This window comes from Octodon degus, unplaced genomic scaffold (assembly GCF_000260255.1).
Source record: "Octodon degus isolate 3935 unplaced genomic scaffold, OctDeg1.0 scaffold00036, whole genome shotgun sequence".
Lineage (NCBI taxonomy): Eukaryota > Metazoa > Chordata > Mammalia > Rodentia > Octodontidae > Octodon > Octodon degus.
Window position 1 is genome coordinate 5,764,639 of NW_004524612.1, and position 12,490 is coordinate 5,777,128.

Sequence of the window (12,490 nt, forward strand, 5' to 3'; positions counted from 1 at the left end):
GGGTACTATCCTGCCATAACGAAAGATAAACTTGAATCATCTGTTGGAAAATGGATCCACTTTGAGACTGCAATGTTAAGTGAAATAAATTAAACATACAGGCATAAATGTCACGTGGTTTCTCTTACATGAGAAATTTAAAATATAAATAAAAAGCAAAGTACATGACAGCTCATAGCAAATAGGGTGACAGATCTTTCTCCAATGGGACGGGGATCAAGAGATGGGAAGGGAGAGGAGGGGAAAGGAATGAAAAAAGAATTATGATGTCTTGCACACATGTACCAACTCCCCACAAGGAGTCCACCATTACATAATGCAAAGAGGAACTAATAAAAAAAAATTAAGCGAGAGCTGGTATAATAGCTCAGCAGACTAAGTGCTTGCTTTGGCAAGCATAAGAACTGGGGTTCGATCCCCGGCAACACATTTCATGCCAGCGCTGCCCCTGGCCATGGTCAGCCAGCCACCAAGTCTGGGTGTGGTGGTGCACACCTGTAATCTCAGCGCTGGGGAGGTTGAAAACAGGAGAATCACTATGAGTCTGAGCTGTGTGGTGAGACCCTGTACCAAATAATTTTTAAAAAATCAGATTTTTTAAAAAATTAAAAAAGATCCTTCATCAGCGCAAGAAGAACAAGAATAAGGAATACTAACAGTCAGATGACATACCTGATATATATTTCTACTATGCTCCACAGACCATTGAAGGAGCAGCCCAAACTGTTTTTCCCGCTTTTGAAAGAGAGAAAGTGCTAGTGAAGAAGAGGACAACAGAAGAGAAATAACATGGGCTGATTATTTCTAGGATTCCAGGTCTCACTTGAAGACCTACTGTGTGAGCCAAATACATCTACCCTGAGGAAGAGGGCATCTCAACTAGACGCATGTCTGCTCTAAAGCTCAGAAGAGCCAAAGAAGGTTGGTCACGTCTGGGTGAGCTTTCTCTCCACCACCCACCCCTCTATACCACAAATAAGGTGAACAGGACAATATTCTATCCTCAAAATGCATCCAGGAGTAGATGCATGCAGTTCCAGGCATAAGAAGAGAGCTGAGCAAGATCCACTTGTGTCATGGCAGCACAAGTAAGAGGCCTGGGTACCCTCTGCACCTGACACAGGAAAGGCAAAAGGCAACATCACAGCCACTGCATCCCAGGAGAGAGACTACAGAGAGAGAGAAGAGGAAAGAGATGGGGGAGGGGGCAAAGAGACAGCAAGAGTTATTGAGAAAGATACTGATTTAAGAAATAATATTTAAAGCAAATGAAAACCTAGTCTAAAAGAAAGTATAATTCAGGCAGAAGATTTTTTTCTACAAATGTTTCACATTTTAACAAAATTATGAATTCAATTTTTTAATAAGAGTTCAAAGAAGAAATGAGGAAAATAAAATAAGACTAACAGGCATATTGTGTGCTCAGGAAATACATCAATAGCCAAAAAAAAAAAAAAATAGAGGCTTTAAATAGAAAGTAGCAAGGTACAGAGTAGATACACCAGGAAATCAAATTACTGATTTAAAGGGGAGGGTTTAAGTGAATGCCGATGAAAGACTGAGGCACTGAAAACCACAGAGAAGCTAACGCATAGAAATGCATAAGATACACAAGTGTGTACGTGCAGTACAGACCCAACCAGAGGAGCCAGAGCACCCCAGGCAGAGCATCAGTCTCCCCAGTAGCCACAACCCCAAACAAGCAAGGCAGCTGTACCCCAGACAAATGGCTACAGGACCTAGGACGCCAAGACCAGACATTAGCGTGTTACAATCTTAAAAAAATTAAGTCACTTTCAGAAGAGATAAAACCAATAGTGGTCTTAACAGTTCTTCATGCTGCCAAGCAATGCCAACGCCAGAAGAAGGGCCTACCAAGTCCCAGGAGAGGAAATAGACCCCATCCCCAAACTTTAAACCCAGCCCCACTGTTGCTGTTCTCAAATGGCAAAGACAGCAGGTAGATACCAATGCTCAAACACTCCCTGCCCCTGTTAATACGGCCCAGGACACACAGCCCACAGAGGACCTGGGAAGCAAGGTGCTCCTGTATGAGGACGGCTGGCAGATGGCCTGAACTCACTTGGTGTTGCACACCCAGCCCTGTGCAGGACAGCACACAAGGGCTGCAAACCCCACGAGGTTGTAGTCAGAGACGGCCAGCAACCACAAGGTGGAACGTGGAGGGAGGGGAGAGTGTTAGCTGTGCTGATTGCATTTTCTTATTGCAATTTTTCAACTCAGTCCAGTGTAAAATTAAAATACGTTATAAAAATAGGTAATAGTTCCAACGTTATTGCCAAATCAGTTTTCAAATTTTAGAAGTATCTCTGAGGAACTGGTTACTTCTTATAGTGAAAATATTTCCTACAAGTTCAGCATTTTTTCCAGTTATCCTCCAGACTCTCTTCTGTGAGCTTAAGAAAGGGAAAATCAGCTGGACATGGTGGTGCGTGCCTATGCCCCAGCACACTGGGGTTAAAGTCGCTGCTTAAATAACTCATTCCATGTAGTGTTCCACATTGCTTACATATCTTATAAGGGCCAATGCTGCTTCTACAAACTAGAAGGCTGTGCTTAAATTATAAAAGCAAAAATAAAAATCCATTCACTGGATTCTTAAATAAAATACACAGCACAGGGTAATATATAAAGGTTTAAAAAGCAAATAAAAAGAAAGAAAGAAAAACCGCGCACGGTAGCACCTTTGATGTCAATCACAGTTAAGAGTTTCCAATCTTGGGTTGGAAAGAACTGCAAAAAAAATCAAATATTTAATAAATAATTTCTTGTACTTTGTATTCTTTCAGTAATTTTATAGTTGGATTATTTGCTTTTAAATATTTCATTGATTATGTTTACTTTACTTTGGTTGTGAAATAGTTTTTTCCGGCTATGGTTGTTTAGTTACCCAAACACCACGGTTTGAATAATGCTTTCTTTGCTGATCTTTATTAGGCTGTCTGCAAGCTCACAAAGCCCTCATGTAGTCACTCTGTCCAGGCCACCTTCTCAGGGCCCTGGGGACTCCTGGTCCGCAGGGCAAATGCAGGCTTCTGCTCTCTTGCCATCTGCTCAGGGGCTTCTCTTTGTGGCCCCATGCCCGTCCCTTGCTTGTATCTCCTGCAGCACCTGGTTCTGTGACAGCAGAGTCTACTTTCCAGGGAGGCAGGGAGCATCAGGAAGGGAAGGAGCACATCCGGAATTCCTCCTCTCTCACACACTGGGGGGAGTGCCTGGCACACTCAACAGCCTCTCCAAACATCCTGTCCAAGGATGTCTCTGTCCCTCACCCCTTCCTCTCTGCATGCTGCAGGGGACATATCATTAGCAAGAGAAAAAAAATGCCTAGGATGTTTTGTGTACATGAAGCATTAATTACACTTCCATTCCATTCCACCACCCTCTTTCTGAAGACTTGTAAGACACTACTCTTACATTTTTCAACAATTCTTCCCTTCTACTTGTCCTCCTATTATTAATTAGTTACAATACCTGTGGCACTGAATAAAAAGCTGACCACACATACCAAAGAGAATTCTTTTCCAGGAACCCTGAGGACCACACTGAGGACCTGGCCTTGTGCTGAGCAGGTGTCCCTTTAGAGTACCCACTACCGCACCCAGCCCAACATGCTCCAGGACCAGGCCATGTGCTGAATCAAAGAACAGAAACCCTGAATCTGCCAAAGCAACATGCCTAGTCCTCGTAGTGGAAAGTACGATGGGTCCAGTTGTTCTCAGGGTGGAATGTTCAATCAACCAATGGCACTCTGCCATGCCAAAGAGGAGACACAAAAGAATATGCAGAAGCACCACAGGAGCTGCAGGCTGCAAACATCACTTCATTATTGGAGCTCCATGGACACTGGGCAGTGACGTGACTGGGGAAGAGGTGAGTGCTGCAGGCTGGGGCAGACAGACAGGTGAGCCCACGCCCACTGGATTATATAAGGTCAAAGGCAGAACTCCAGCTATGACACCTCTAGCCCAGAGCCCAAGACTAGAAGAAAGTGGGAACATGAGAGCTGGTGTTCCTGGAGGAGAGGCAGGAAAGCTGCCGTTCCCTTCTTTGGATTCTTGGAAGGCTATGATGGTTACGAGGAAGTAGATTTCTTCAGTCATTTCTCCAGGTGCTAGAACTGCACTCACCGGAGGCCAACTCCTGGTCTGAATAGTGAAGTGTTTTCCATCTAGCACTGGCCTAGGCAAGGGGGCAGCCGCCCTGGGGCAGCAGAGTGTACTTGGTCTGCACATCTTGCTTGGGGAACCACAGGTCAGGGATTCTAAAATAAGAGACTAGAGCAAATGAGGGCACAAACCTCGTCTGGACAGACTTTGATTCTACTATTAAATAACTTGATTATAAATGGGTTACTCTTTAACTTAAAAAAAAATGTGTTCATTAGTCAGAAGTTTGTGAAGTACCAACCATATCCACACTTTTCAATAATGTGAACTTCATGATTAAAGATTAAAAGTAAGCTTCATCTTCCAAGATTTATAATCAGATAATGACTTTGTCTCTTTGAAACAAGTTGGTGAAAGTCAGTGAAATGTGCACTTCAGACATAAAGCATTAAAATATCCAATGATGTTTAATAAGAAGCTTCCAGACACAGGAGTAAAAGCTACATCAGTGCAGCCGAGAAAGGAACTCCACATAGTCTTGCTGAGTATAAAAATGAGTACTTGAAACTTTCCCAGTACAGTTCTCAATTCAGTCTCGCAGGAGATGTAGCTTGGAATGAACAGCCTGATCCAGTTCTTTGCAGTCACTGCTAACGCAGAAGCCCCTCTACTGACCAGGGGCCTCCACTAGCAAGGCACCACTCTGGACAAGTGAGCCAACTTCTCCCTGCCCCTTGGGACCAAGAACGTTACCCACTTGTCCTTTTTTTTTAGAACCAGAAATTGAACTCAGGCCCTTGCATTTGCCAAGGAAGCACTTATTCCACTGAGCCATCTCCCAGGCCCCTTACCCACTTGTCTTTAAGAGCCTCGGTTCCCTCTGTTCCCAAATATAAGCTCAATCTCAAGTCAGAACAGAAACTCAAGGCACTGGGTTACCTCTGTACTCCTGATGAAAACCCAGGCCTTCTCGTGTTCATTCTCAAATGTAAATATGTATACTGGGGAATTTTGTAATTGCTCTAGGGAAAGGTAAATACAAATGATAAATTTCATTTGAAGAAAACATGCTTTGAGCAGGCAGGAGAAAGGGGCCTTTGTAGCTGGCAGGGGAAACGAAGGCGATGACGGGAAATGGTATCAGCGTTCTGACACGCACCACGTTGAGGAAGATAAATGCTATGTGCAAACAAACAAACCTGAAATTCTGCATGAACTGCCGGAACTTGTCCGCCCTTTTGGCTAGAGGCACGATAACATTGATAAGCGTGTTGGCCATGTTGAGTTTCTCCTTTTTCACTTTCATGATTGGGCCAAAAGGTCGAAATAAGATCAGTCTTTTGAATTCGTGTTTGTGGTCCCCTTTGAAGGTGAGCTCATACAAAGTGCCTTTATCCTTTTCTGTTCGATAGATCCCTGTTAACAGAAAAACAAGGAAAGCTGGTTTAAAAAAGTAACCGTGTCTACGGAGTGACTTTATAACCAACATCTGGCACAAAATGCTTTTAAACACTAATATTAAATCTCTACCTCCAGTGATTATTAGAAAACTCAAAATGCTCCCTGTGAAAATGCCATAAGAAATAAAAAATATTATCAGCCTAAGAATCACAGTTATGAAGACTTCACAACAATACAGGAAAATGCTTTCAGTATTAGATGTAAAATTGTATTTATATTATTCAGGGTTATTCATAAAAGAGCTGTTAGGAAATATGCCAAAATAAGACTGATTATGATGCAGAGTAGGATGTATCCTTTCTTCTATTATTCACATTTTATGCAACATGATTAAGAGGATACAGACCCCCATTACATTGATTTTATTTTAAATGTGTGTGTTAAAATGATGGATTAGAAGTTATAGTTATTCAGATGAACCAACCATGGTGATCCCTTCAGGGCACCTTAGAGGAGCTCAAGCCAGACGCTTGAGTTATGTGTCCCTCCAGAAGCTTCTGGAAGCATAAGGCATGTAACACTCAGCACCCAGCGTGGTGGCCATTCACCATCCTCAGTTTCGTATCTTCCTTTTTACCTCTAAGTAGTGTGGCTTAGTACTTTAGAGTATATATGTTAAGGCCGGACTGCTTGGCTTCAAATCCCCTGGCCCCACAGATTTACTGTGAAAATCGCCCTTTCTGTGCCTCATTTTCCCCACAGGTTCCCACGTGAAGTAAATTCTTCAATACATGTCAAAGCATTACAACAGCAAGGCATGAAAGAAACACTTAAAAATGTTCATGACATCTTTGCCCTGGCTTGCTCTGTCAACCTTGTGACTGGACATGGTGCAAAGATCCGGCAGCAGGAGAGAAGTCTGCTTATACTCCTTTCAGAAACCCCACCAGGTGTCACTTGTCAGGCTGAAGGTGGCATTGCCACAGCTCAGCTATCTAGATGAGCCCCTCCCCCAGGGTCATCAGGGTCAGAATTTCCCTGTCTAAAGAGCAAACAATGCCCCTGATGACTAGGATCCCTTTCCAGCCTAATACCGTTGCCATGGTAGGTGCTTTCTAGAAAGTCAGAAAAAAAGTAAAAATGAATAAAAGTCAACATCACCAGAGAAGCTTTTAGTTTTGATTTATGCCATGTTTTCTACTCCACATCTCCTCCTTCCTCTTAATCTTCAGGTTAGTTGAAGAAACCACCCACCAGGCTTTGAGTAGCCACAAAAATAAATCTCCAGAGGAAAATATGTCCGCCTCTGGTGAGTTACGTAGGCTTCCAAGGCCCTTCACCAACCACTTCTTTTTTCTTACTCACTCTCCCTGCCCTTTTCTACATGTCTTCCTCACAAACATCACTAGGTTTTCTTCTCTGTTCTTTCTCTCACAGGAGCTTTTCAGCCTCCATACCTGGACTCACAGCCTCTTTTTGATCCTGTTCAAAGTCTGGGTCTTCTTGAGGCGCACAGGGAAGAGTGTGGTGCTCTGAATTTTCAAGCCCCATGTTTCTCAGGTGTTCTACATGCCCACCTCAACCATTCAAAAGGCGCGATGCCCAGGAGAGCATAGGTGATGTAAGGCCGCAGGCACAGAAGGACGAGGACCAGGTTGTCTTCTGAAGCCTGTGCTGGTTCTCTGACTACCAGGACACAGCGAGCAACTGCTCTCTGCATCAGGGAATCTGGTAAAGCTCCACTGTGCTCACACTGGAAGAGAATTCAGAGTCCTGGGGCTGGGCTTGGATAGTCACGGAAGACTGCAGTTTATTTCTTTGGAAGCTCAAGGGACTTCCTTGAAAACCTTACGTGGTTGCCTTCAAAGTCAAGTTAATTCTTTCAAGCAATTAGGCCCCTTGAGGAAACAGGTCCATTTCCCACCTCTAATATCTAGAGCAGCTGGTTAACCACCAATTCCCAGGGTCCAAATGAGGTGGGGCTGAGTCTGAAAGGAGTCACAATTGGTCACAGAGGGCGCATTTGTATAATGGAGCAGGTCGGTGGCAGCGACCTGTCACACTTTTGTTAGCAGCACGGCTTCCTCTCACAGCACTGAACCTGGAAAAGGCTGCTGACAGTTCAACGTGCAGATAAAAAATGTGCGTGGGCTGGGAGATTGTTTTTCCAACTGAGTCATTTTCTTTCTCAGCACCAGGATAAGAATCATTAACTTTTTAAAATTCTAACTCCACAGTTGCAAAGAGAGAAAGCAATATATTCAGATCTATCGCAAGAAATGGATCTCTGTTCATAAAGAACACAGAGAATGCAATGACTCGTGTTACTAATGACCCCGTAACTACATAGCACTATACATCTTTGTGGTCTCCACCAACCTCCCCCCATGAGGCCCTGGTGTGCAGGGATCCAGGGTGTCTCACAGATCTCACCAGGAGGGTCTCACCATGATTTAAGTTGCTTTCTTATTGTATTGCACATACAATGCCTTGAGATAGTTGTTACATCCACTTATTGGTGTGTTTCCTCATACACTGCCTAATTATTTTAATTATGTCTTCTCAGTCTGATTTTAGATTCTTTACTCTATTTAAATAGAAGTAATCTAAAACACCTTCACAACTTAGGTCCACCAAAACCCACAGTCACCACACCCATACACACAACTTGACACACTGCACACTGAGAGCACTCACAGTTTGTCATCTGGCAAGAGAAACGATACTGAAAAGAATCCATTTGGTTCTTGGAATCTTCAGTGGTAGAAAGCAAAGGAACAGCGAAAAAAGGGGACAGAGTATCCTGAGGAAGGAATATACTTTTAACCTGTGAGTTGGCAGTTACACATGGTAAATACAAAACAAATCAGTCCCACAGACACAGATCAAATGTCCCTCATCAGAAAATTTGAAGTCATAAACTTTCTAAGACACACATAAGACCTTCATAAGATTTTGGATTTCAGATTTGTGCATGGGCTAGGCTTGAACTTGAAATATTTTTGCTCAGCCTACCAGAGTAGTGGGATTCCAAGTGGTGCCACCACTCCCTGCATGTGTTGATTTTTTATTCATATTGGTAAAGTCTATACAAATATTCCAAAATCTGAAAAACTCCACATTTGGAAACATTTCTAGTCCAAAGCATTTCAGATCAGGGATAGATTCCCTATAATATTTTATAATAGGTTATCACAAGTGCATAGTATGTACATACTATGTAAATTAAAAATCAAAATAAGAATTGAGCAGCTACCTTAGATCTTCTTTAAACACCATGACTGGCACCTCTCTGTCCTTCCTTCCCACCACAGGTGCTCAGCTTACTTTGACTGTGGTGTTCTGGCTTCTTCTGCAAATAACCCAACCTCTGTTTTTCCTTGTTCAAGGGGCTGGGCTCTGGGAGCCCCGACTAGGTGAGGGCATGCAAAAAATTAGGTGAGGCATCCAAGAACCAGGTCAGCAGCCACTGCAAAGTCTGCCCCTCCAGTAGGCCAGGCGCTGGCCAGGAGCAGGTGCTCTCATGTGTCCTGTCTTCACCTTGGACATCATGACATGCTAGGAGAAGGGGGGCGCTGCTTCTCACTGCCACACTCCTTACCTTCACTCAACATTCACAGACTCAGTTGGTCACCAGTTTTCCACTGCTGAGCCCATGCAGGGCTGAGCCCATGCAAACATCTGCTTGCAAATCATCTGTCATTCATCCATATTTATTCTTGAGTCTCCACGTTCATCTCTGACTCTCTGACTTTTCTCTATGGAGCTCAGATCTCTCAGGGAGATCGCTGCAATCAGCTGCCAGCTCACAGATTCTCATCCCTGTGCCCTGGCTCAATCTACTCCACAAATAGTTTTTTCACCCTTAACTTGCCCACACAGCCACTCTGATCCTACTCTTCCCTGGCTCAAAAGCCCTTAGAGTTTCCAGTGGCCTGCGGAGTAAGTACTAGCCCCATGCCCTAGCCTTCCAGACTCCGGGCTGTGGACACAACCTGTCCTAATTGCACCTCTTTCTACTGCCGCTTATGAGATCCAGGCTACAGTCAGGCTGGTGTCTACTGAACCTGGTAAGTGTGCTCTTGCCTAGAGAAGCCACAGGTGGGAATGCAAAACAGCCCAGAGCCTGGAGAAAGCATTATGGAAGTTCCTCAAAGAGTAAAATATGTATTCATAGCTATATTATTCAGCATGGCTAAAAGACAAACAGCACACATCTCTACTAACAGATGAATGGACAAATATGCACAGGGGAATATTATTCAAACTTAAAAAGAAAATTCGGACATATGCTACAACAAGTACAATCTCAAGGACATTGTGCTGAGTGAAATAAGCTGTTTACGAGAAGGCAAATATCACGGGGTTCTGCTTTTATTTGAGGCAGTAAATTAGATGTAATCACATAGGCAAAAAAAGAGAATAGATATTACCAGGGGCTGGAGAAAAGGAAAGCAGGGAGCGTGGAGTTAGTGTTGGATGGGCCTAGAGTTTTCATTTGGAAAGATGAAAATATTCCAGAATGGACAGTGTGCTGGCTGGACAATCTGTAAATAATTAGCACTACTGAATGAACACTTAAATGATTCATGGTCAACTTGCGTCACATACATTTTCCCACAATCACTGCTTTCCTTTAGCGGGGCCTTCCACTCTCACAGGCACATACTAGTCTAATTTCTACTTCTGGCCCTTCAAAGTCTGGTCCTGCCTCTCTGGGAAGGTTTGCACAATGTTCTCAGTGACAAGCGACCCTTCATCCATCAGACGCTTCCTCAGCTGCACTACCATCCGCACACCTGAGAACATGAAGGGACCACGAAAATCATCTGGCCCAAGCAGATGGCAAGCTGGACCTAGCGACTTTCCCTGTCTGCCCACCTTGCTGCCCACTGGCTGCACAGACCCAGTTCCAAAGCTCCCTGCCTGGAGTCATGTTCATAGGCAACACTGACAATCCAGAAAACCAAAAGGAATCAAGGAAACAGCTTCTGAGATGTTCAAATAAACAACATAAAATCTGCAGTGAAACCCACTGTGCTTGACTCATTTACCCGCCATCGACCCCCATGTCTACGCTTACTGATTTTCTTTTACTTTACCACATAATTTTGGCAGTTGTTAGATAGCAGTTATTGGAATGCCCAATTTGTGAAACACTGAAAGTAGTAAATTTTGAAAGAAAGGAAAAAGATATTACCAACAGGAAAAAAAAAACAAAATAGAAATATAACTGTCCTTGGGAAATTGGTTTGAAGATCCCTGAAGGATATTAAAATCTGAGAAAGACACTCAAGTCATTTGCATAAAACATACATATGTCTGTACATATTAAATCACCTCTCGGTTCTATAAATATCATTTTGAGGTGAATTCTATGTAAATAGCTGTGTACTGTATTGTTTGGGAATAGTAAAAACAGAAAAGGAGGGCACTCCACCTGGCGGAGGGTAGGCACAATCTTCTAGAAGATGTAGCTCCAGAAGTGCAGATTGAATGGGTACGTGACACTGCGAAGTCTGAAAGAGTACACTAAAGAGAGACCAATGGCATAAGCCAAGGTACTAAAAAACAAACACAGAAGAACTTTTAATGTTTGGAAGATTTGAAGCAGCTAAGCACAGCTGAACATCTGTGGGAAAGAAGTGGGATGTGTAGCTGCAGAATCAGAGGCCACGCTGCCTGGGCCCGCTGGCACCATCCCCTGCCCATCATCTGTTGAAGAGCCAGCTTGGTGTTTTCACAGGGAAGAGGTGAGGTCTTGGGACATTCACCTCACAGCAGTGCAGAACATGAGTGGATGACAGGGAAAGAGCTCAGGAGTCAGGAGGAAGAGGCCCTCTGGGGCAGCCAGAATGACAGCAGCCTGTCCCAAGGAAATGGCTGTGGAGATGATGGGAGGGAAAGAGGCTGGAGAAGATGCGGCTGGAGAATGGGCTGGCATGGAGGGACGGGAATGGTGCAGTGGGACTCCTGGTAGGTGAGGGAGGATGTATGCATTAAGCTTGGACGTGCTGATTTGAGGAGCTGTGTGAGCAGCTGAGATGTCTGCAGACGCGCCCTTCTTAGATACGTGGGTGTTTCCACCAGGTGTGTTGAAGCTACGGGTATGGGGGAGGCTGCCAGGAGGAGTCTATGGAAAAGAAGGAGGAGTAAAAGCTATCTGCCCCTCATGTTTCCAGCACTATTCTGAATAGCCAAGAGGAAGGTAAGTGTCCCTCAATAGATGAGAGCAGGAGGAAAAGGTGGTGTGGCCCTTATGCTACCCTAAGAAAAAGTGAAATCCTGCCACTAATGACGGTACAGGTGGAGTGGGAAACATTATGCCAAGTGCAATGAGCCATATTCAAAAATGTAAATACTGAATTTTTTCACTTATTTGTGCCTCTAAAAACCTGGAGCTCACAGAAGCAGAGTGGAATGACAATTATGGAGGAGTGGGGGCAGGAAAAGAAGGGATGGGAAAAGGGAAGGCAAGTTGTGGGCCACAGAATACAAAGTCTCTCATACTGGAGGAATAAGTTTAGTGTTCTATTTTACTGTATGGTGACCATGGGCAATAATAAGGAATGGCATGTTTTAAAATTTCTAACATGGAGTTTTCAATGTTCTTAACACAAACAATAAATTAGTGAGGAGATAGACATGTTCATTAGCTGGACCAAATCTTTCTTGACATATGCAAAAATCAAAGCATTACATTAATTGCCATAAGTATGTTATTACCTATAAATTAAAAATACATTCATAGGTGGAAAGATAGGATGGATGGATGGATGGATGGATGGATGGATGGATGGACAAGTAATGGAAAGGGAGACAGAGAAAGAGAAAGAAGAGAGAAAAAAAAGAAGAAAGGAGAGGGGAAGGGGAAGGGGGGAAGCGACGGAAGAGGAGCAGATGCCAGGGGAAGGAGGGGAGGGAAGGGGAGGAAAAGGGACCAGAACAGGGCTCAGGAC

At 43.8% G+C, this 12,490-nt stretch overlaps 1 protein-coding gene across 1 annotated transcript in view; it reads right to left on the reverse strand.

The window, feature by feature from the left end:
* Csgalnact1 (chondroitin sulfate N-acetylgalactosaminyltransferase 1) overlaps positions 1-12,490 on the reverse strand; it is a 193,955-nt gene that overhangs the window by 48,395 nt on the left and 133,070 nt on the right. The window contains exon 4 of the mRNA XM_004630620.2: positions 5,330-5,546. Within this exon, the coding sequence (XP_004630677.1) occupies positions 5,330-5,546 (217 nt within the window). The remainder of the gene's footprint in view (positions 1-5,329; positions 5,547-12,490) is intronic.